This window comes from Palaemon carinicauda, chromosome 35 (assembly GCF_036898095.1).
Source record: "Palaemon carinicauda isolate YSFRI2023 chromosome 35, ASM3689809v2, whole genome shotgun sequence".
NCBI classification, from domain to species: Eukaryota; Metazoa; Arthropoda; class Malacostraca; order Decapoda; family Palaemonidae; genus Palaemon; species Palaemon carinicauda.
In genome coordinates, this window is record NC_090759.1 from 67,539,483 (window position 1) to 67,565,722 (window position 26,240).

The 26,240-nt window shown below is 36.9% G+C and overlaps 1 protein-coding gene across 4 annotated transcripts in view; it reads left to right on the forward strand.

Annotated features, from left to right (window-relative positions):
• The window catches only part of Saf-B (Scaffold attachment factor B), a 98,068-nt gene that overhangs the window by 26,021 nt on the left and 45,807 nt on the right, over positions 1-26,240 (forward strand). For all 4 annotated transcript variants that reach the window (XM_068359243.1, XM_068359242.1, XM_068359245.1 and 1 more), the window contains exon 7: positions 3,794-3,837. In XM_068359243.1, coding sequence (XP_068215344.1) covers positions 3,794-3,837 — 44 coding nt within the window. The remainder of the gene's footprint in view (positions 1-3,793; positions 3,838-26,240) is intronic.

Consider the following 26,240-nt stretch of genomic DNA (forward strand, 5'->3'; position numbering starts at 1 on the left):
CTACTGAAACCATGTGGGGCATGATGAATATCCCTTTGCATAATATAAATTGTACATGTTTAGAGCAGTTATCAGACACTAGTCCTACGTTCTATCAGTAATACACAATCGCTTGCCGTCATTCAAGACTTGTGGATGTAGGCAGCAGCACCTTATATATCGCCCAAAATTGTTCATACTCTCCCTCCCTGTCTACAATTTTTTTTAAGAAGCTACCTTTGATTTTGTGTTCCACTCTGACTCTTAGTAGTTTGAAAGGAATTTGAGTAGGAATTTTATTTGACAATTTTAACCTTTGGGGACACCTTGGTAGTAGGTATAAAGGTATAAATTAATGGTTGAACACAGTGCATAAAAAGCAAGAGCTTTTTTGTACTAAGTTAATTAATGCACTTTGAATTTGGTTGAATGTACTGCACTGAAATGATTTATTTAGTAGAATATAGTTTGGGTAGCCATCGCCTGGTTCGGAATTACTAATTTTTTTATGCGATTTTGGGAACTTTGCCATTGATTGCAGTATTCTTAAACCTGTTTTAGTAGAACATGAAGTTTGACGATTACTTTATAGATGGATAAAATGTCAATCAGGATGTAGGCTTAACAAATGTCGTACCGGACAAAATTAGCTGGTGTAATTTTTTATATCAGTCGAGACGTTACGATACAGGAAACGTTGCCTTTTGAATTTATTTGATGACAACAGCATTTTTTGTTCATGAACTCCGAATATAACTGTTCTCTCTGACAGAAAGAAGAGAACCGATACTTTATGCCAAGTAGGTTTGAGATTCGTTTTTTGAGAGCTGTTTCATCACTTGTTTTTAGAATGTTTTGCAAGTATTAGTGATTTTATTTGTTTTATATCTTTTCATTGTAGGTAAACTAAAGATGCAAAACATTATATTTCAAAGTGACAGGTATAAATGTCAAGAAGAATTAGGTTAAACTGAAGAATTTTCCAAAAATACAAAACCTTTCATTGCAAGGGGACTTGAGGGATATTTTAAGCAAACTGTAATTATGTATTGAAATTTTTATTTTTTTTTATTTTAGTGTTATTGATATTTCACGGCATTAAAAGTATGGTTATGAGTTTTGTTCAACGGATGATGCGATTAAACTTTTTAAATAAGTTAGCCAATGACCTTGACATTTTTCAAGTTAGTGAACGGTGCGGTATCCTTCAAATGCGTGTTGGTTTTTCCTTTTATATCAAATGTTTGTGAAGCCTTTTAGTGCTCCAACACCCTTTGTATTTTACCCAAGCTTGATCTTTCTTAAATGATTTTTTTTCATGTCATGAGCCGTTTTGTTTGTAGATTTTGCGCCCATTCATATTTTGCAAGTTAATAATGATCTGCCTTAGTTTTAATTTTCTCTTACTCTGGGGCAAAGCGCTGTAGAAAAGGTGGTAGTTCCTCCATTTTGCCAAATTTTATACTGCACCTGCAGAATTCCTTGATAAACTCCCTCTTATGGGAAAGCATTATCCTTTTAAATAATGACATGTTTTATTATGAACGAAGACTTCCTGAATAAGTGTTCTATCGTGAATATTTTTAATGACACAAGTGGCAGTGGCTGAAGCTGATCTATGGGAAAAACCAAAAGGGGTTTACACCGGTTCTGTCAGATATCCGTGATGTAAAAGCGACCTTTATGACTTGTGAAAATGCTGAAAGATGAAACGGTTCTCCCTTTTTAATGATTTTGTCACCATGTCCTTTGGCCTGGACAAATGAAGCGAGTAGTGTATGATTCTGATTGTGGGAATTTCGAATTTCGTATAAGTAAGAACACTGATTCTAGAGGAAAAATGCTTTTTGCCTTGCATATCAAAAACAGCAGGAATCAATTTAGTTTACGATTAAGTCTTCAATAAAATTATACTGCTGGAATTATGGATACATTTTGTATAGAATTGACAAAAGCATGGTTGGAGTGAGGGTGTTCACAACAAGTTAGGATATTTGAATAATGTATTAAGTAGTTTTTGCACAATTATCAGTTATGGTTTCTTTATTCTCAAAGCTTCATTTATAATAAGATAATGCCGTAGATATAAGGCTCATAAAATTCCAGTGTTTTAACAACACGACTCCTTAAGAAATGCATCTCGTTTGAATGAAGGTATACAACTAGAAGTATTGTCAAAATGTTCTGGTGTACAGGAGTGCCCAAAGTACAGTATGGTTAGTAGTAGATGTGAGTAATAAGCTAATGATATTAATGTTGACTAACACTTCTAGAATTGTAATTTAGGGTGGTTATTGAATGTATTGGTGTATGTTGGTTGTTCAGTACGTTGTATATTATTTCATAGCCTAGTGTTTATAACAAAAATGATATTCACCTCTTCAAAGTAGGATCATTTTCATTTCATAATGACTCGTGTTACTTCATACTGTCGAGAACTACAGTTTTATTGTTTTTCTTAGAGAAATTAGTTACCTTTTGCCTCCAAGAACAAAAGTCTTTAATTTTGAAACCTTACAAGCAGTGAAACGAGATCATTGCAATACTTGCCGTTCAAATGGATGGTAATATTTTCTGGCGTAGAATATTCAGTATAGCTTCCAAAGTAGCCAACATTAATAATGCTTACCTTAAACTATTACAATTTCATTTACAAGGCCCAAAAGTGTGTAAATGTGGTGTTAAACTTTTAAATTAATGACTTTTTGTATTGTTGAAGAATAAAGTTAAGAGTAGCTGGTTGTAAAGACTGGCAGGAATTTGAAATCCAGATCAATGTGCGAGTGTCATTGTTCAGCTTGAAGACAATACGTTAATTCGGTATGTATGAAATTAATTTTTTAAAGGTCATGTGCCCTTTGTTCTAGGGAAAGGGAATTACAGCACAGTTGTTATTTAGATTTTTTAAGAAAAAATTGAGGCTTTCTAATATAATTGCTCGGGTTAGTGGGAAGGTTTTTCTTGTTAATTGTGGTCTAAGGTAAATAAGGAGTAGGTTTAGTTTTAGATTTTCTCTTGGAATTGAGTATACCAAGTGGTCTATAGTTAGGCAAGTTAGGCTTATAGAAATACAGAGTATTTTGTACGTACATTAACGTATAATGCCAAGATATGATGCTTTTATAGAATTTAGATAAATAGCTTAGGAAAATGTTGTTGGGTATTTCAAATGTTTGAAGGGATTCTACTATACATGTTTTCATACCTTGAAGCTTGGATAGAATTTAGGAAGAATTGTGATATTAGAATAGTGAACTAGCCTCCATGTTGTATGGTTATGATTGCAGAATATTTAAAAATGGATTTCCATTGCTGTCTCCGAGGATTTTTTTTACATGTGCGTAAATAAATTACACCTAGTTTTATCAGTCAAATTTTTTTTTTTATGACTTTTTAATACGTTTCAATTTTGTATACAGTTTTACAGTGTTTATAGTTAATTACACTGGAGAGTGGTTTGCGCAAAATTTATTTCACAAAGTGATTGTGGGCGTTAGTGGACATACAAAATGAGAAAATCTGTGAGAGTACACAAGAAAACGACTTCAGTTGAACTGTGAAGCAGCACATTATAAAATAATTTAGTGCCGTCCGACTTTTTGAAAACAAGTTCGTCATTGCTATCGAAGATTATTCTCCTCTATCCCTTGTTCACAAATGCATCTTCTGTCATTGTTTTAGCCATGAATGATAATGTTATAACCTAGATAATAGTCTTAGAGAAAATTGTAATTGAACCATATAAAAGTATACTGTAGATAAGATGCTGAATTCCTTACAAGATGTTCTGATTTCTGACATTTCCTATCCTCAGTGGCCCGGATGAAAAAGGCAAGGAAGACAAAAAGGATGAGAAGGGTGAGTGTTGAAAGTTTATTGGTTTTTATTTTCATCTCTGGGGTTTCAGGTTTTTTCTTTACAGGTGATATTTTATGCATAAACATAGGGATCTGTATTGTCAAGGTAAGGCGGTATGTTTACAATTTGTACTTCAGTTGAAGTACTGTATTTTTGTCAAAATGTTACAGGTTATTGATGCTGTAGTTGAACATTTTATGTTAATTTTTAAACTTCAACCAATATTTCTTTCAAAATGTTAAGGTTATTGATGTTGTAGTTGAACATATTTTATATAAATTTTTGAACTTCAACCAATGTCAATTGGCAAAGCAATGATGGCAATCTTAATCATTTACCATTTATCTGACCATCAAATTTTTATGGAATGACAATTTATTAAAGATTTCGTTTTTGCTAAACAAATACAGACTATTTGCTTTACCTGTGTGACTGGTGTTCTGAAGCAGTTGCATGGTTAAAGTATCTGATGATCATAATATTTGGGGCCATAATTTGTGAACCTCATTTGCTTACTGAAGGTCTACAATAGAAACATTGAAACACACTGCAGTGAGTGGACCGTTTCTAATGATATTAGTTTGGAAAATTAAAAAGGCCTTCTATTACTGTTCGTCTTTTGTTTATGGAACAGATCTTGAAAGTTGTCTGTTGTAAAATGGGTTGTACCAGTATTGTCACGTATCCAATACTGTAATTGAAGGTAACAACCATTAGTATAGAAGATGTTGATTTGAAAGCATTGAGCGATTGTTCAATCAGGTACTTTTTTCTTATGAGTAAATCCTACTGTTTGGCGTATCCTACAGAGGGAGGAAAGATCGTTGTTACATAAAGGCCTGCCCTTCTTTGGCTTCTTATTTTCTATTGCCTCGTTGTAGAGGGTATAGTATGGTGCTCTGTAGGTACTATGTAAAGATCCTTGCAGCATTCATTTGGCCTCTAGTTGCAATTACTTTATATCCTTCTACTTTACATCTATTTCCACTTCTTTCTTCCTTCTTGCTGTCCAATCTCATAACTGTTTAATCATAGTTGAACCGTTGGGGTTTCCCTCAGTTCCTCTTTGGTGCTGAATGGCTGCAGAGCTCCCAGCATGTGGCTATTATATAGTCTAAGTTCATAAATCGAATCCAGTCAATTTTATATTCAAATCCACTGGGTAAGGATGAACATTTGAAACTTAAATTACTGTGTGAAGAAGACCCAATAGAATTATTAAATGCCTCTTGATGTAAAGTAGCTTTGGATTGAAGAATTTTTGAAGACCTCTGTAATTAAAGCTTTTCACTTTTTTATTAATGAATCTTTGCCTTTTTGTGGTGGGAAAAATGCTTTGGTTTTCATTTGCCACCTCTGGAGACATCCACCCTTATTTGTTCAGCCAGTTAGATCAGAGTTGTTGTTTCGTTGAAGACCAATGTGAAAGCATTGTAGAATGATATTTCAATGAACCTGCTCCATTCATTCGGTGGTGCATCTTTGAGAAGTATGTGTTTGACCACCTATACTGTATCCATACAAATGTCTATTGCATAGAGGGTGTGATGACCCAAGTTTATACTCATCTCACATGATGTTAGTTCATCATCATCATCATCAACTACCAACTATTGACGCTTAGGGCCTCGGTTAGATGTCAGTTGTCTCTATCTTGAGCTTTTAATTCAATACATCATCTACTTCACGCTTCAGTCCTCAGCCATGTAGGCCTGGGTCTTCCAACTCTTCTAGTGCCTTGTTGAGCCCAGTTGAAAGTTTGGTGAACTAATCTCTCTTGGGGAGTGTGAAGAGCATGCCCAAAACCATCTCCATCTACCCCTCACCATGACCTCATCAATGTATGGCACTTGTGTAATCTCGTTTATAGTTTCATTTCTAATCCTTTGGTGGTTAGTAGCCCTTCTTTCAAACCGAAGAATCTTTTATATTCCAAATTTGTTAGTTCCTGGAAGTTGTATATTTTTCTATTGTGGTTGAGATGATAATGGTGTGGTTTTGTTAGAAATTAAGGTTTCCTAAATTTTGGAAGTGTGAGTTTGAATTGAATGTAAAGAACCTGTATTGTATAATAGAGATCCATACATGCAGTTTTCCACCTGCAGTTGCAGAGTGTACTCCATGGTAGGTCGTTTGAGGAGTGATGGATGGCCGTAGCAGGAACTGCTGCCTATTGAGAATCTTTCAAAGGACCTTGGTAATATTGTTTCATCCACCACACAAAGATTATTTGCTTGAGAAGATAAAACAGGCTTCACAAACTTGACAGGCTAAGGACCAGGGTTTTCCAGAACAAACACCCGAGTCTTATCACCAAAGTTTTAATATATTGGTATGTCTCCAAACCTCTCCTCTATGGTACTGAGACCTGGACTCTTATATTAATGAAATCTCAAGCAACTGGAAAATGTTCAGATTTCCTTTTAGCAAAACATTGTCTCTCTCTGAAAGATACTGGAATGAAGTGGTTGCACAAACACAGGATATAATCCTCAAATGCCAACTGCCAACATAAATTCTTGTGATCAATATCTATGTTGGCAACTAATAGAAACTACTGAAAATGTAGTTTCTCCCCCAGAAATTTATAAACGCCAAGTTAATTCAACCTTTGAGAAATACTAAATTACATCCACCAGCCTTGAGAACTCTTGCTAGCGACCGTATGGTCTGGAGAACGAGTGTTAAGAATGGGGGTGCTGGCCTGGAGAATAATTGCACAGCAATTGTCACCCTGAAAAGAGCATTGGCATGCTTTCTGGGCTCCGACCCGTGTCGCCCAGTGAAATGCTCCTTTAGCACCATTTCTAAGGTATATAACTGCTATATATTACCAGAGAAAAAATTGCATAGGGATGCCAGTTTGAACCCAGCTCGCTCACCTATATAAGGTGTCGATATAATACTGGGGCGTGATAAATCACAACCAGAGGCCTCGCACCATTTAGATATCTCCTGTCAAAATCCCCGAACAGCGAGGTGCCGTTCAACATCCCACCACTACCAGCAATCCCACGCCAGTGACATCACTCCTTTTTTAGCACGCAATTTGATAGCCGTATTTTACCTTGTGTGTGTTTTTCGCTGGTTTTTTTCTGGATTTACCTCAAGATGTCGGACTCAGCATTGGCATGCTTTACAAGCAGTTTCAGTAGCCTAAAATTTTCATATGACATTAATGTAAGTCCAGGATATGCGTGTTGATCTAAAACCATGCACATACATGGCTGGAGTAGAAGCACTGCATCTAAAAATGCTACTTTCATATATTGTTCCTTCTGCAGTTGCACATATAAATGGGCATACAATATTAAGGAAGTCTTAAATTTATTTTTGTTAAATCTGTTCCTAGTATTTTTCGTAACTGACCATCCTTTTCATGCGTATCTTTTTTGTATAAAGTATACTGTTAATTCTAACAGTCTTGCCTTCTCTATCATGAGGCTCATTACTACAACACAGTATTCCCAAAGTTTTATTCCAGCAGTGAAAATATTGTGGAATGATCTTCCTAATCTAACCGTTGAATTGGTGGAACTAAGTTTAGACTACAGTAGTTGTTTTATGCTTTTGTGTTGAAGAGGTGAACATAAGGCTTGTTTCATGATTTATATACGACAGGTATATTTGAACGATATTGATATTTATATAATTGACTATTTTTTTTCATTGTTCATTCGTTATTTCTCTATTTCCTCTTCGTACTGGGGTACTTTCCATGTTGGAGCCCTTGGGCTTGTACCATCTTGCTTTTTTAAATAGGTTTAGCTTGGCTTGCATTGATAAATATCAAATGCTGTAATTGATTACAAGGGATTGATTAACCTAATGATGAATCTAGGTATAAAGATGGAAAATTTACGTTTGGTAGAAAGAATCTTTTGTTTTCTATGGTGAGGTTAGAGGTATGTTTTGCTAGTTGAAATATTATTGCTATCAAATAAAAATAAAAATAGATGTCTTGAGATTAAAGTTTGTGGCAGTCATAACAACTTTTATTAACGTTCTATCTATCAGAATCCTGGCTTAGATGATTGTCTAACATGTCGTCTTACCATTATGGCTAAGATGCACAATTATAGAAAGGCCTCTTATATTCTTGTTGGTGATTTCAACACTCTCCATAGGGAGTGGTTAAATTGCTTTTCATCTGTTGAATACCATGGCTCAAGAGCTTTGGGCTTCTGAATCAGGCTGTGAGCAGATTGTAGTGAAGACTCCCCTTGCTTTACAATATGTAAGGCTGGTTCTCCAGTTGGGATGTCTGATCATGCCTCAATTTCATTAGTAATTAAGACTAATCAGCCTGTCCCTGATGTGTCATTACTCATGTAAAATATATATGAAGTTTCAAGCAGACTGGAATGCCATTTTTGAGTGATATTTCCCATTTGAATAGGTCATAATTTTATAAAAGTGTTGAGGCTATTGTTTTCATGAATGGAAATCTGGTAAACTTAATTGATAGGTATATCCCTTCTTGTGTGCTAAAATACTGAGTGAAAGACAAACCAGGGTTCAATGATGGTTGTAGACATTATTGGAGAAGCAGGAGACCTATCATTTTTGGAAGAGTAACAGATCTGATTTGACTAGAAATAACTACTCGGCTAAGAGCTATTGCCGAGAGAGGGTATGACTCAACTAAAATGGAATATAATTCAAACATAATGAACCCCTTTTTGCTACAACCTAGGAACATAAGTAGCTGGCTACCCTTAAATATCCGTTATTTGGCGTAGATTTGTCAGTTCCATTGTTACATGAACCAGATGGCTGTCTCCCACTTTACCAAAGAAAAAAGCAACAGCTTTTTGGCCTATGAGTTTGACAGTAAGCAGAATAATAGGAAACTTAATCTTCATCATTCCTGTTTTCCTGAGGCTAAACTAACTGGTTTAGCTTTTTTGGCCCCATGAAATTAAAACACACTTGATGGACCCTAATGCTTATGGAGGTTTCGACCCAAATAGTATTTTTCCTTTTTGTTTTTAAAGACCGCTGATTTCTTAGCTCCTAGATTTTGTTACTTTCCGCAAGTTAGCAAGAACAGATTCTTTTTAGCACTGATTGAGAATTGGTAATGTTACTCAACTCCATTAGGAAAATATGCTATGGTAGCTCTAGCCCTTCTGATTACTGCCCTATTTCCATAACTCTAGTAATAGCTAAAGAGTATGAATGTCTTGGTAAAACTTCTAAATAGTTATGCTGAAGGTAATAATCTATAACTTTGTAGTTTGCAATTTGCCTTTCATAATGCTCTACAAATATCCCTTGATTGTGGTCAGTGATTTTAATGTTAATCATGAGACCCTTGTATTCAAACTTAAAAAGTTGAGAGTAAATGGGTATCTTTTTAGCATCAATATGGAATTTTTAAGTACAGTAATAGATTGCATGGAGTTTTTGGTGATGGGCACCATATTGAGTTTAGGAGTATGATATCTGGTGTTCCCCAGGGTAGTGTTCTTCGTCCATTACTTATCATACTATATACACTTGTGGTTTGGCTTAGAAAATAATTTTGATAAGAGCTCTAGCTAAAATTAATGCATGATGCAAAGTATGATTGTATGCAAGTCGAGGACAGTGACTCCTTAACATCCAGAACTGTGCATTGATAATGTTTCTTCATCTCTATACGGTTCTTTTTAAATTTTAGGTGTGATTCTTGCTTGCAACTTTACTCCAGAGAAACACACTGTTTCTTCAGTTGCACTAAAAATTGTCATATTGAGAAAGTCTTGGAATTTTTGGTGATCAATCTAATGAGGACATTTTTTATTCTTTCAATGTCCCTTGTTTCAATTGTAGTTTTGTCTGGCCTTCTGCTGCAGAGTCTCATCTTAATTTGTTGGACAGGAACTTATGGTCTATTGAATTTCTTATTCCTGATCTTTATTAATCTCTGGTACTGTCATTCAATTAATTTTCTACCATCCTTTGCATTCAGATCTTTCTAGACTGCGCTATCCTGTACATAGTGCTAGGTATGCAGTTTGTTTTAACAGTCTTTCCCTCTCTTGTCAAAGGGCCCAATACTTCACAGCCTAGAAGTTTTAATGCAGCTCTGACCGGATTGTGGAATGATCATTCTAATCAGTCAGTTGAATTGGTGGAACCTCAGAAGTTCAAACTTGCAGGGAATGTTTTATGTTCATTATTCTTTGCTTCACATGTAGCTTGTTTCCTTATTTCCTTTCCTCATTGGGCTTTTTTCCATTAGAGCCTTTGGGCTTATAGCATTCTGCTTTTTTAACTGGACTGAAGGTATACTTCAGGTTCTTCAGGCCATGGAGCTTAGGGGATTGGTTTAAGGAGATCTCTCTAATAAGCATTTGTGTGTTTTGCTTGTGGCATTTGTGGCGAGAGGAGAGGTCATGGAGTCCGTGGAATTACCCTGTCAAGCTAGTCAAAACAAAGACCTGGGTAGTATTCTTGATGACGACCAAATGTTGGCACCTTGTGTTAAGGCTTGTGTGGTGACTTTACCAGTCATTCTGATCTTGACGGCAAGGACTTTGCTACCTCATGCTAGCCATGCACACTTTGAGGCTTTGACTGTGCATGGCTTGCAGTCCACGAACCCTGGACTGCTGAATCCTCAGTGAGAGCCAGGGATATTCCTTGAATAGAGGAGATGCCAGTGCCAAGGGTGTATCAGTGCAGTTGGGCAAGTACAGTAATTGTATGTAGATGTGAAATAGCTTACACCTTTACCCCAGCAGATTTACAGCATTGGAACACTGTCTGAGCCTTTTCCTAGATGGTGGTATCATGACCTTCACCCGTGGTGGTGTACACAGCACTATCTACAGCGTAGATCATGACATTTATCAGGAGTGGCGTGTGATTGTAAGGGGAATATTAACCATGTCAACAGTAAACCATCCCTCTGACCAGAGTAGCAGCAACTGTCTGTCTAGTCCAAAGTGCTTTATGAATTCCATATCCAGCAAGTTGTGTACCTAAATCTGAATCCCCTATTAGGTCTACTTTGTAAAGATGCAAAACGACCAGTCTAGTGTTTCGTACTTTGTTGGCATGACAAAATATCTTAAACAATCTGGGATTGAAGGGAGACTTAATTGTTATGAGGCCGTGATATGAGGTGCTGGGTTCCTATCATCAGCTGTTCCTTGTCCTGAAGTTCTTAGGCAATTGGCAACTAATGTTGAATGTGGATAAACAGAAAGTTCTTAGTGATAACAAGGCAACCAATGTTAAGTAATCCTTGTCCTGAAGTGCTCAGGCTGTTGGCAACCAATGTTGAATGATGATAAACGGAAAGTTTTTAATAAGGCAACCAATGTAAAATGTTCCTTGTCCTTAGGCGATTGACAACCAATGTTGAACTGTGGATAAACAGAAAGTTCTTAATGATGACAAGGTTCTCTTTGGAAACTCAATCATTGGTCTTAGCAACAGTTCTGCTTCTACATACAAATTTGAAGAGATTTCTAAGTTTTTGTGTGAGGCCATGTGTTTCAATAGAAGTTGTTCTGCTGCTAAGCACACCACCACAAGTGTTGAGATTTTGTGAAGGACCTGTTTTGTTCTTATTTTGCCATGTATTATTCAAGAAAGATTGAAATAACCTTATAGTTCATAGTTAAACCCCCATAGCGTAAGTGTGCCATCAATGCTTCTTAATTGGTGCACTATAGACATTACTTTAGTTTTTCAGCCTCATTTCAGCCCTTAGTCACATTCATTTACTAGATATATCTGTTGCTTCCTTTCTTCCATCTTTTTGAACCTGTTTACTCATACTTTGTTACAACTGCAATTATTTCCAGCTAGTTACACCTTGGTCATTCATGGTCTATCAGCCACTAAGGTATCCATAGTGTTTGTCAGAGAAAATATTACACTACTATGGAAGGGTTTATATATTCTAAGCTAAGGGATGCGATCTTGAATTTTAGGTTGAAGCTTATCAATAGAAGATTAGGTTTGTCTGATTGTTTGTATTTTGTAAACCCCTCTGTCTGTTAAGGTTAGAGTATCTCATTGCTTTGTACAATACTCGAGGTATGAGTGGTTTCAATTACCATTGGTTTATAAATGTTGCAGAGAATATCATTTCAAAATTTCTCTCTAGGTCTAGGCATGCCTGGAAGGAAATTTAATTTTGAGAACAAGGCATTACAAGGTAACAATTTGCATTTGTTCCTACGTGGATATAAACCTTCGTTCTATATTAATGGTAGGATTTTGGCGAAAGCTGGAAACGGGCAGTGAAGAATTATATAGGTCCTGGCAACCACCACACAGTAGCCACTACTAGTATGGTCTGTCAGCGCAGAGGGCCTTCATTCGGATTTTGGCCGTTGAGCTTCACTGACATGACTTTGACGCTCGTCAACTGGCCTGAATATTTTCACTAATGTCTCATATCTGTATAAGTGTGAGTCAACTTGGTAGTATGCAGACATGGCCAGGACTGTTGGACATACTGGCACCTTTATGAGTAAGGAGGGAGAGGAGATATGAGGGCGGTTGTTATACATCATGTTCATCCCCGAGGTTTGGGAAGTAGGCAAGATCGCAATTTCCGAAACTCAGACTAGTCATTCCAGCCATTCTTCGGTTAACTCCCCAAAGCGATAGACCTTCCAGCATCACTTAGAGAGTAGAGAGCCCTCCCTTGAGAAGGAACTGTTGTCTTCACCTTTCGGTATCCTGGCTGTTGATCTTGCTCTGGCCGGAACCCCCCTGATTTTTGGATGAGAAGCCCCCTGTTGCCCCAACACCCTCTTCGCCTCCCATGATAATCCTTGTGTAAGAGTTCTCTACTACTTCCTCTGGGAGCGGTGTATGCTAGTGTTTGGGCTGTAGGCTTGTTGAACGTACAAGTTTGGCCCGTAGATCAATGAAGAGCATCCCTATAACCCCTACAAGCATCTGTTCTGAGACCCTTGATAAGTTCCCTAGCAGCATACAAGGGTAAAGCTCGCCATCAACTCTCTTGTCCATAACCAGTGGAAGTGCGTCACTATTGAGGGGTGTGAAGCTCTAGTTATAAGAGAGGAACATACAGTGCAAAGAATAAATACGTTCTACCAAGCAGCGTGCGACCAAGATACTTGTCATTCACGAGTGCTCCATTTAATTATGATCTGTTCCATCTTCCCTCATGAACCTCCTGTTCACCAGCTGCTCCTTGTATTCGAGAGGATCTGTCAAAGGCTTATCGAAAAGATGGACGAGAGTGGTAGAGGAGGTCATCAAGTGGTCTCTTATGTTTTTACAACAACCTCTTCATTTTACAAAGCTTGCCAGGAGGTTGAAGACCAGTCATCAATCTGTCACATTTGAATGATTTTCTTGAAACAAAATTCAAGGTGATACCCCCAATGTTGTCCTCCAAGCCATAAGACAGCATTACAAGGTAACAATTTGCATTGCATTGAGAAATTCGCCAATTAGTATTTGATGCCAATTCCTACGTATCAGTTTAATACGTGAATTGGCAGATTTATATACTTCTGGAATATTAATGATTAATTATTTCAATACTACTTTAGGTTAGGTTCATTGGCATACCTATCATCCTCCACATTGAAAGTTTTTTTAGTTTGTTCTGGCTGTTTAATTTCTCCTTAATAATATTAATGAAGTGAATCCAGCATTGTTAGGTTGCCACTACCTGTGACTGATTGCTTGGTAGTGGAGCATTAAGAAACGTGTAGTTGTTATATATATTTGTGGGTCTAGTGTTTACTAGTCCAGCATTAATTGCTCTCATCATCCAAGTTCTGCTATTATTAATATTGATCTGTTATGGCATAAATATTTAGAATTCTGTATACATTTGGGCACCCGTTTTGTTTTATTCCTAGAACGTGCTCCTGGAGTAGAGTTACACTCTACCTTTTTAATTTGTTTTTAAGTGGCACCAGGCTGCAAGAACTTGACCTCGGCATTAGCTTCCGGAGGCCCTGAGCTTCTATAGTGGAAGATTATGCGCAGGTGCGTCATCTTACTTGCGTGTGTAAGATTCGGGTGATATTTACCCAAATTTAATATGGATCCTCAAATATCTTGTGGAATTTTCACCTCTGTGCATTGTGGACCTGTGAGGTTTGCGGGTTTTACCCCTTTGTTGTGTGAAATTACAAATATGCGGTGGTTATTTTCACTTTGGTGTAGGTCTATTAGTGTGTGGACATTAAATATATTGGTATAACTTCTAATGCATTGAGAAGTTTTCATAGGTTTATTATGGCAGACAAAACTTAACATTTTGTTTAAGAGAAAAATGACCGTTTATGATGAAAAAGTCAGGTTTATATAATGTAAGTTTACAACATGATTATATAACATTGGTGATGACAATAATAATGAGCCAACCCCGTCATCTGATGCAAGAAACGAAGATAGTTGAGGGGGCGAGAAAGACTTATATCATTACTGTTGCAAGCCACTTTGTTTCCAGATATTTAGGCTAGGTTTCTCTTCCACCACTGCTCTTTAACCCTTGAATGTCTCCAGGGCTCCTTTTTCACCAGCTTTGTCCAATCACACTGCTTCGGGTTGTTCTCCCCTCCTGATGGCAGTGCTGTCCCTCTAGGAAAAGTTGCAGTAGTGGTGATGCTGTTCCCTATGATACCATTGCAGCTCCCCAAGCTCACCCTGGTATTTCCCTTACTCTGTCTGGTGTGTCTTCTGCTAACCAACCCTCCTGCCTCCTGCTGATGAAAGGTGAAAAGAAAAGATGCTCCTTTGCTGGTAAAGATGACTGCTGATAGAGATGATGTTGCAGGAGTTGACTTTGTAACTTGGATAGATACAAGCAAGTCTGGCTCCAAGTGAAGTGGACATAAACTCGACCATAGCAGTAAGAACATCAGTATGGCTTTGTAACCCCAGTGAAGGACCAGCACAAGATTAAGCTGAGAACTAGCTGTTCTATGATATTATAAACTAGATGTAAGTGTATAGACTAACAAGAAATTCCAAGATAGACTGCAGAGTACAGTTATCAAAAAGCAAGGTGTCGAGATTTTAGCACTTTCTGGTGATACTGATCTTCAGTGGTAACCAAAGTCCCAATCATTTTTCAAGGTGGGAAGTGTTTAGCCTGAGTTAGGCTTCCCATAATACTCTGCAGCCATGTCATAGGATCGCTTCTTCCTAGTCAGCTGTTTGCAGTTTGATGACCTATATACAAGGAATTAATGAAGTGGGACAAGTTAGCAACTATTAGAACCATCAGGGACCTATTCATTGACTAGTCTAGGAAAATGTACAGTATGTACCACATGAACACTTAATAGTGCATAAGTTAGCAACTATTAGAACTATCTAAGACCAATTCATTGACTAGTCTAGGAAAATATATAGTTTGTACCACATGAGCACCAAATAGTGCATATGCATCTGCTGGGTTTGTCACAAATCCTCATTCCGAATGGTTAGACCAAATAAGTCAGCAAAGAATGTTATTAAACTTGTCCATATAAATGACAGTAAATACTTGTTGGGTGTAATTCCCTACTTTGGGAAAGCATGTCACAAGATATAAGGTTCAACACTTTAACTAAGGAACGGAAGAAGCCGTATCACCATACCAACAGTACAGTAGATTTACCATGGATAATGAATTTACATTGGTGCCCTTGTAACTGTGGCATGACCCACAGTGGTACCATTGAAAGGTATCAAGGAGGTACCTGATGTAATAATAAAAAAAAAAAAAGAATTGTCACTGTTACACAACTGTACGCACACAAATGGCAAGCTCAAGGTCAAATCTTTCTAAAATAAAATAAAGGGAGCAGTTGATATGTTTGATCAGATGGTATAGTTTTGAATGTTAACAGAAAAAATATGGCCTGTGTTTTCTATGAAAAGCGAACATGTATTACCTATGTAATCAATTCTTGGATAATACTTTCTGAGAATATGCAGAGTACGGGTTGTTTGGATTTTTAAATTTTCAAAATATGATGTACCCCTTAAGAGTTGATTTTAGCAAATCTGATAAGTGTCCTGGTTTATTGGGAGTTTCATTTATCATACTGGGTGAGAGTATTGTAATCTTGTATGCTTAACTTCAATGAATGTTTAGTTTACCTCATTATTTCCAAACTGTTTAGGGCTTCTCTTGTTGAATTAATTCAACTTGCCAAAAATAATTGGCTTGATGGAGAGAGTAGTGCATTTGCCGTTCGGTGGAGGACCCTGCCTTCCCTTGCAGTTCACTCCCACAGGAATTGTATATACAAGTCTCTCGTCCTCATTATCAGGCTCACCCTGTTCCTGAAGAGCTCCCTTCCATCCTTGTGGACACTTCTTGTTTTTGTGTTGGAGGAGGATATGTTGCCTGTTAAGGAACGGGCCTCGACACCCCGACCCTGCACCCGCCAGCGTGTGGATGCGGCTGTTCCACCAGACTTGGGATTAGTAGATCTGAAACAACCTTCTGACAGGCATCTAATTTCTTGGAGCTACTGAGGGTTTTCCCCCCAGTTCAAGTGGGGAGACGAATGTCCTCGCTAGCCATATAATAGCATTTTGGAATCACTTGATTTTTATTATTAAAGATGAGCAACTATTTATATTGAGACCCTCTCAAACTCCAGTTAAAGCATATCATCAGTACTACTCTGTACGCAAGACATTATGCAGTTTTCTGCAGAGGATAAAGTGCCTGGATGTAACTAAGAGGGGCAAATTTGATTCCAGTAGAATGTGGATACCAAAGCTCTTTCAAAAGTGAGTGCATATAACTTCAGTCTATATCATCCAAAAGATAGAGTTGTGTAGACCCTGAAACACAAAACCTTGTCTAAAAAGATATTTGCCAAGTGGCATGGAAGACTAGGGTTCAAGTTTTAGTTGAGAAGTTGTTGATATATTTACTCATCCAAAGTGGAGTTGTAGGGGGGGGAAGTAGAACTTGGTATTGGGTAATTAAAGAGGTTACAGTTTTGTATGGATTAATTTTTGTTTGTGACTTTAATTTTGATGTTTGCCAAATCTATTGTTAAGACCAGTAGCATCTTTGTTATCTTTGTTACATACAGGGTTCCATTGTCTTCGTACAAACTGCATAGTATTATTTCTGTACCTTACCCGTATCCTAAATAAGGGATTTTGACAAAGGAAAAATCTATTTCTGGGGAGATACCTGTGACGCCCGGTGAAAAAGAGTCCTTCCTTACACTTTTCTGATATAAATACTTCCAAATATACCAGAGAAATTAAAGTATGGAATGCAGAGGTTACTACCCTCGCTCGAACACCCGGTGGGCGTCGTTTATAAAGCAGAGGCGTGTGAAAACCACTATTCACAGGCTGTCTCCCCTTTAGGTAATTCCTTCATCTAAGGGGAGGGCCGTAACAGAGGCCCTATCTACTTTACCTGAACTATCCTACCAACGCCATAGGTGCACAAGTGTAGATTCAGAGATCAATACATAGATTCAGTGGAGTATAGATCTTTCCATCCACCTATGAAATTGCTGGATGACTGTAGATTGTCCTGGAATTTTTTCAACCAACTTGTTTACCTTTTCAAAGAGGTGTATTTTTGGGGAAATTATTCATGGTGTTTTTGAAAAATTACCTAACTTTGTCCAGGAAAAATTGGAAAAAATATACCGAAAACCCCCACACACTAAGTGTGTAGGTTATCAAGATCTTGTAAAGGAGGAGATCTAACCTTGTTTAATAATCATTCTGCTTCAACACGCTCTTGAACGGTTTGTTGTTCAAGGTAGCCATTTCTTACAGTTGGGTTTTTCTCATACTTCCTGATGCTTTCATAGCTTTAACTCTAGTCTTGATTTTTTTTTAATCGAGTAGTCATTTTCTGTTTTTGGTTCTTTATGTGATTACTGTTTTAAGGTTTGCTAGGTAGCCAATTTAATTGGTGTCCTTCCCACTAATATTTTGTTTTTGTATCCAGCTGTCTCTTTATTAAAATTATTCTTGTTTATTCACGCAAGTCTTACTGGAAATTCATATGCTGTTCCTTAAAAAGAAAAGATGACAGATTCCCTTAAAAACATAAGAACTTTATTCTACAGTGATTAGTATGATAGCCCTTCATGCCTTGCTGAAAGTCAGGCTAGTCTAAGGATGCAGTAATTTTGATTTCATCTTACCTAGTATCCATTTTGATCATTTTCATGCAATTTTTATTTTAGAGGAATAGAAAATATGAAATCTTTAGCTTATAGGGGTACATGAAATGTGATGACTGAATTTCAGATTTTATTTTGCCTTTGAGCCTTTGTATTAATAATTTCGCTAAAATTCCCTTTAGAGAAACTGGTTTATAATGTGAAGAGTAGATAAGCCTTAAAATTGAAATTTAATCAGAAGAGAAGCGTCACTATTTTTGCTCAATTTAATTGTTACCCTTGAGGGTAAGGACTAAGTTCTGTTATGTCCAGTCAGACCTTTCTTTACGTGAGTTCACTTGCACGCGACAGAACCGCAATACCTATTTAGTAAAAAAATCACATTCGCTATAATTTCAAAAAGTCTGCGCTCCTTTACACTGGGAGTGCTTTACGCCACTCATCTCTCCACCCAGCTCATCCCAGCTCTCGCTGTACACTGTCTATCCATTTACTGTGGTAAAAATTACATCTATATTTGAAAACCAGATTTTGATTAAACTGCTGTTTCACTTGACTATCCAATAATATTGTATTTACCACAGTAATAACATTTTAGTATTTGTAAGTAAAAACAGCTAATTATAATCTTTTCCATCGTTTTTATTTTTTATACTTTCCAAATCAACTGATTAACCCTGCGTGGTCTTCCGTCGGTAACCTCAATTATCGTACAAATAACTCCCATAATAGTGCATGCCACCATAGGATATTTCATATTTCCCAAAAGAAACAATTATTGCTAAAATATTTGTTTTTTAGTTTATAAAATAAGCTGTATTTCTGTTTAAGAAAGTATAAGAATAAAATAATTTGTTATAACAATGTTCATTTTACATAATCTCCTTTCTCTCTTTTTCCTTAACTTCTGCCTTTTATTTGATATTTTCCACATAAATTATCTGCATCATTTCTATATAAACAAAAGATTCTGTAAATGAATTTAATTTACCGAGTAAAAACGACAATCCTGGCCATCCCAATACTCGCTAACATAACCTTAAGTCTCTCTCTCACTTGTATTTCCTTTTTTGCGTCCAAGTTACTTTATTTTTATAACAAAGTTCAACTATCATTTTCACTTCATTATTCCTCCTATTCCCTTTTATGTGTGTATTCCTTTTCCCATCCCTTTTATTTGATAATTCCCACTATATCTGCGCTAATATTTCTATATTAGCATAAGATTCGCCCCACACCCCCTCCTCCTCGTGCACCTCCCTCGCTGCTGCTCTCCTTCCCGCCTGCTTTCACTGACTCGTGTATCTATTGTTTCGTAATGCTTCGTCCTCCATTTTCTTTTTGCTTCGTGCTTTGCTCCCCATATTCCCGTAACTGTAAAACAAAAAGAAGTTGGTAATACTTGATTCTTGAAATACACCCGAAATTGAAGTCAAAAGGACATAAATGTTTTATTAAAGCACAATTAACTATTATAATAATTGTAATCTTTTAGAATACAATGTTTTCCTAAAAATAGTGGTCAGCTGACGAAATCGGATGAATTAAGCTACGATTGGAAATGGATTTATATCCAGTAAAGTATAATTGTTTTGTGGTATCTAATTGACACTTTCTAATGAAACAAAGATTGTGGTTTCTTATGCTATATGTAAGTACTGTATATCACATGAGAGAGAGAGAGATATCAGCTGCTGTATCTGAATATTGTGTTTTTTAAGTTTTTTAAAAGAAACAATTAAGATATTTGTTTTAGTTTATAAGATAACCTATATTTCTGTTTAAGAAAGTATAAAAATAAAACCATGACTTTTAACAATGTTTAAATGTTAGAACTTTTACAGGTTATTCGTCATTGAGAATATGTAAACATACCATGTATGCCATCTCTTGACAAAAAATGTAAACAATCTTAGTTGAACGAAAGCGAATGCTTTTACTAAAAAGATAACATTAATTCTTAGTTTTATTTTACTTAAAACACAACTCCGTACTGTATATGATTATACTGACCATATATGTTAAGTCAATCCTTCGTCTGATGATTAAAATACAAGCAAAACCGCTGTTTTTTGTTCGGTTGTTATTATGGCTTTAAGCGTCTACACAATGATTATACAGTAATCTAACTAATGATACTTTATCATTCTTTTAATTTTCTAACCCATTGAAGTAGAAGATATAATAAACATTATCACCGGGTTACTGTAGATGTCGGATTACTGAACAGGAGACGATCATCAGGAGTTTCACCATGTTTCAAGATTGCTGCGTACGACGTACGAGAATGGTTATAGGTTGTTGTATAATATATATACAGTACTAAATTAGTCTTTATTTGTACTGTTTATATATTGTGTTGTTTATTGTAAATGTATGGCAGTGAGTTGTTAGGTTAGAAGTTATCCCACCCTAGGGCAACACGCTTTCAAGATTTACCGCTTATCGTGCCTGTCTGTTACCTAACTTTGACGAAAATCAAGGGCCGACTGCAATTGCATCTTGCAGATGAAAGCATTAGAAAATTAATTTTACAATAAAGCTAATGAAGAGATACCCTACTGCACTAGGATGGATTGACGACAGTTGTCACACTGGTAATGTCTCTCATAGCTTAGTTTTCTTTGCTTCACTTTTTTCTTTCTTTCTGTTCATCACGCTGGCCTTTCTCACAAATGATCGTGGCAAACAATCTCTTTGTCCTTTATCCCTATCAACAAAAGGCGTTCCATCTCTCCCAGGGTATTGCTACGACTTTTTGAAATAATGGTGATCCCCTTCGATGGTTTGACTGCTTTAATGGCTGCCTTCTGCTTGATCATCGAGATTGTAGACATATTCAGGCCATATTGTTTAGCCAGATCACTCACATGCACACCGCTCATGTTTTTCTATAATTTCTTGCTTCAATTCTAATGAAAAAATTGCCTTCTTCCTTTTCTCACCGCTACTAATACCTTTACTGAAACTTAGCTTCTTAGGCACCATGATTATAAGTAAAATCAAAAAGGAAATGTGAGAAAAGGAAGATAATGGGATATTTGAGAGGGTTGATGAGTAGAGGGTATAATTGATAAAATGTACTGTAACTGCCCATGTTGTTATTGAACATTGATTACCTTGAAGTGAAAATAATACCGGGAAGTGAACAGATAGTCTTTTAAAATGCATTGATAAATGTATATTACACTTTTATATCAACTGTGGTAAATATTTTTCCTTAGCCCCTGACTTCTGCATATGGAATGCTGACTGTTAGTATAGTATTAGAAAATATCGACGTATTCTCCCTGCTTTTTGGCGCATTTTTTTTTCGCCCCTATATTCTTCATTTTTCTCTATTTTTTTAAGTTTTTACATAATCTGAAACTGTCTACCAAGGTTTCTTTGTTATACAGCATATCTTCGGGAGTTTGTTTTCGGAAACCGTTAGTTAGTCGACACGGGTGTTTTGTATTAGGATGCTTGTAGTATTGCCGATTACCACTGTGTTTGTGTTTATTATTGCTCTAAGAATTGGTTTTTGTTAGGCCAGTGTTTTTTATCGATTGGTGTAATGATCTGTTCTGTGTGGTCTTACTGCTAAGGCCAGTTCTGAGAGACCAGACCAAGACTGGACCCCTATAGGCCTTCTCCTTTATTTAAGATAGGCAAAGGCTAGGAGAAGGAAAACTCCAAAATCAAACCAAACAAGACCCCAACGGCGGAGCTTCCCAGCGCCGGCGGAAGAGGGCAATGCCTGTCGGGCAGGCAACAAGATGGGCCTTGACATAACAAAAACCCGGCAGCCCGATGCAACCAACATCGGAGAAGCCGCCTGTCTCATATGTCTTGAGCCGCGGTGAAAACGATGTGGGCCAAGTGTGTGTGCGTGGCCGTTGCAAAGCCACGACCACCCAAAACAATATACCCAGCTACTGGCATTCTGTCGTTTCCTCCACCCTTCTTCTGATAGGAGGCTGAGGGCTAATGACGGAACCCAATACTCGGACACGAGTGGGCGCCGACGACGACGACGGACGACGGTCTTACACTGATGCGGTTATTGTTTATAAGGTCAGAAATCTAGTCAGTCAGGTGATCGTTTGTTGTACTTAGCCCAAGGCAGATTGCTAGTCATACCAATGTTGTAACAAGGCACTTAATGTGCCATGGAAACTACGGTGCATCAAACAATAGGTTTAGTATTATTAAAGCTTTGGATATGAATCTGTCATTCAAGTTCACTCAAAAGAAGGACATAATACCAAACTCCCAAGATTATGTCCGACTGTTTCCGACTCCTTAGGGGATCGACTCTTCTCATATACCGTCAACTCCTCTTATCCGTGTGTTTGGTATTCGCTAATTTCTTATGAGAATGCTAAGTTTGACACCAAATTTCTTTAACAGCATAAAATTATCAAAGAATGAGTTAAAATGAGAAGTTTTGAGTTAGAAATTGCCAAATATAGCAATATTAAAAACAAAGTCAAAATTAGCATTAGAAATCGGCAAATAGTGCTGTACAGTACTGTATAAAAAATCGCCAAAGCATGCAAGGCAAATCGTGAAACTTGGTTAGAAATGGGCAAATATGGTATGAGTTCAGTAATTATACAGTACAGTATCATTAATGATAGTCTGTTAGTTTGATGTTAATCTGTTCTTGATACTGTCACATTGAGATCAGCTTATGACGAGAAAAAATTGTTAATTGCTGCTTTTAAAAAAGCATCTTAAATTGATAATAGAACGTTACAAAAAGGCTTAAGTGAAGCTTGATTAACATTGAAAACCATTATTTTCATTAAATTCTTTCAGTATATACATTATATGTAAAGTTGGCTTAAACTAGAGAGCAGCTAACAAAATTAAATGCAGTCAAAAGTAATTGTTGATTGTTAAAATCAACCCAAGATTGGAAGCAAAATGAGTTGAGAAATGCATTTGTTAAGGCACAATTATCTCTTATTTAAAAATCATGATTTGTTTTTTTTTATATATATAGAAAGCAGTAAAGTCTGCCAAAGCTTTTAGGTCAGATGACAAAATTAAATTCAGCGATGTACTGTAAGCTACAATCGAAAAGTGATTTATGCTTAGTATAAAATAATTTTTGTCATTTGACACTTTTTAAAGAGATAGATTTTTGTTACTATGCTTTATATAGCCATTGTTAGACAGACAAAGGATGAAATAGAATTTTTTTTTTTTTGGGGGGGGGCCTTAGGACATGAATCCATAATTTAGTGATATTAATTTCCTTCATAAACTCAAGGTTATTAAACATAATACAGTAGTGCATAGCTGATAGTTATTTATTTCAAGTAAAGTACAGCTCATCTATTTGAAATCTTAAAAAAACTGAGGACTTAGTCCACATTAAACACTTGCCTCATATTGTATTCTCATGGCAAAAATTAGGTTTGTATCCATGATTTGGGCATACTCAGCCGTTTTCATAAACTAATTAATCGCTGTTAATGAAGTTGATTGTATTTAGTCCCCTTCCATTCAGCAGTGCTGCTACTCAGTATCTTTCTCCCCCCCCATTAAAAAAAAAATAGCTACGTGCACAGTAACGAGAGCTCTTCCACACTTATTCTTTGGTTTTGTTGCCCAGTGTGCTTGCTGCTTGTGTGAGATATTTCTTCTTTACTCAGCTTATGAAAGACTGTTAACTATACAACTGTACATGCCAGCCCCATCTTGAGTCTTGCTCTCAATCTCTAGTGCTCTGCTACCTTCCCTCGCCAAACACTGCTTCATCCTTGTGATCCTTGGAATATACAGAGTACAATACTGTAGATGCAGAAATTAGAAAAATTACAGCAACCTTGCAAGAACTGCTACAGGTAGGTTTTGTACAATACCTGGTTCCGTACTGCGTCCACTAACTACGCTTATCCCCAAGATAGATTTCCACTGCTGTTGGCATTGTAGGCCTTGGTGGCTTTTGCAGTTGTCCCTTTTCCATATAGGCAATCATTATACAGAGATTGTCTCTAGGGGGGAAAAAAGAATGAGGAGGAAGAAAGGAAATGCAGGTTCTTCTCTGCAAGAAGGGACACCTCCTCCCTAAAATACAATTCTAAAGAGGGATCTCAACCCAGTGGGTATTTCAGTAAGCCTGGTTATACAACTAAGCTGGAAAGAGCTACAAGTGTACAGGCTATTTTCTAACTCCATCCTGGCAGCTCGAGGTCATGGAGCGCTCTGTTTCACTTTTGGCCTGGCTGGCAGTACCCTTGCCCTTACCGTCTGGTAGAAATTCATCTCGGAGAATGGTCGTACAAAGGATTCTGTGTTGAGTAGAAGAGCGTGCCTTTCTTCAAGTGCCTCTTGTTCCGGCCCTAAGGATGATTTTCCTGTGTCTTCAGCTTTGTCGGCTGCTGACCCTCTATCTCCAGCCCCCTTCCTGCGTCTTCAGCTTTGTCGGCTGCTGACCCTCTATCTCCAGCCCCCTTCCTGCTCTCGAACAAGAAGGGGCTTTTAATTAGTAGGCAAAGCTCAATTCCTTGAGCCAGAATTGTAAATGAGATTGACTGGGAGTTAAGCATGTCTCATTGGCTGGTCACCTAAAACCCGTCGTTAGGGGCTGAGGAACTGCATTTGATGAGGAGAAACCATCACATGCATTGATGGAGATTACTGAAGTAGGATATAAATTTTGAGGAGTCCTCTCTGACCAAGAGCTAATCAGTTGTTAGTTTAAGGGAAAAAGAAGAATACTGCTAGAAGAGGGAGAGCTGGGGCACTGCTAGGGGAGTTGGATCATCCAGTGAGCTCTCCCCATCTAGCCAGAAGTTATATCCAGGTTTTCTTTTGTAGTTTATGGTGCAAATGGTATTTAGTGCATTCTATTACCTAAATAAGTTTTATACTTGGTATAGAGATACCTGTTTTACCACATTTTACATTTGGTCAAGTTTACTGAACAGTGTTCAGACTGCATGTGTGTGAGATCCAATACAGGATTTACAATTTCTAGACAACTGAAATTTGTTGCTAAGACCTTGTTTGTAGAGGAGATTTTGGGACCACCCAATTTTATGAATCTCAAAATATTTCTTCATAAAATGGTTGAAGAAACTTCTATAATGAGACCACCTTTTAGCAAGCAATGTCATACCCAGATATGTATGGAATTATGACAAGTGTACATAATGCTAGGATAGTGCAGTATTTGGTGTCAATCCCTCAAAGTGCAATAATTCAAAATCATAGTTTTGTCCTTGAAAGTTTGGCTACTGCAATTTACAAGATACATTCAGAAATTGTCTAGGCTAATCTTGGCTAAAATCTGACTTCAGGATCCAACCCATTTCCTCAGGGTAGTGTTCTTGGCCCATGACATTACATACTATATACATATGTTGTTTGGCCTAGAAAACAAGTTTGTTGCATATGCAGATGATGCTACTCCCCTCCTGAATGTAGATCTTAGGTTGCTGAATCCCTTCATAGAGATCTTGCTAAAATTAGTGCATGGTGCAAATTATAAGCATTGAAGTTGAATCATAACAAAATGCAAAGTATGATTGTAAGTAGGTCAAGGACAGTTGCTCCTCCTCAATATCCAGATCTCAGCATTGATAATGTTTCCTTGACTGTATGACTCATTTAAAATTTTAGATGTGATTCTCGAGAAATTTAAATTTGAGAAACACGTTAGGTTTGTGTCGTCTTCAATTATACAAAAAATTGGCTTATTGAGAAAATCTTAAGATTTTTGGTGATCAATCTATTCGCAAGTGTTTTAATTCTTTCATTCTACCTTGTTTCGAGTATTGCTCTCCTGTCTGGTCTTATTCCTGATCTAGATAGTAATCTATGGCATTAATTAATTTATGCACATTGCATAAGATTTTTCATTATTCTGACCATCCGTTACATTCAGATCTTCCCGGACAGTACCACCTTATTCATAATACTAGGTATGTAGTTAATTCTAATAGTCGGGCCTTCTCCATCTTGAGACTCAATACTACATAGTGTTCTAGAAGTTTTATTCTAGACATGACTAAGTTATGGAGTGATCATCCTAATCGAGTAGAACTTCAAAAGTTCAAACTTGCTGCACATGTTTTATGTTGAACAAACACAATTCTTTCTTTATAGTTTATATATGGAAGATCTGCTTTAATGTTATTACCGTTCTTAAAATATTCTAATTTAGTTTTTTTTTTTCTTTTCATGCAGTTTATTTCTAATTTCCTTTCCTCACTGGGCTATTTTTCCCTGTTAGAGCCCCAGGGGTTATAGCATCCTATATTCCCAACTAGGGTTATAACTTGGCTAGTAATAATAATAAAAATAGTA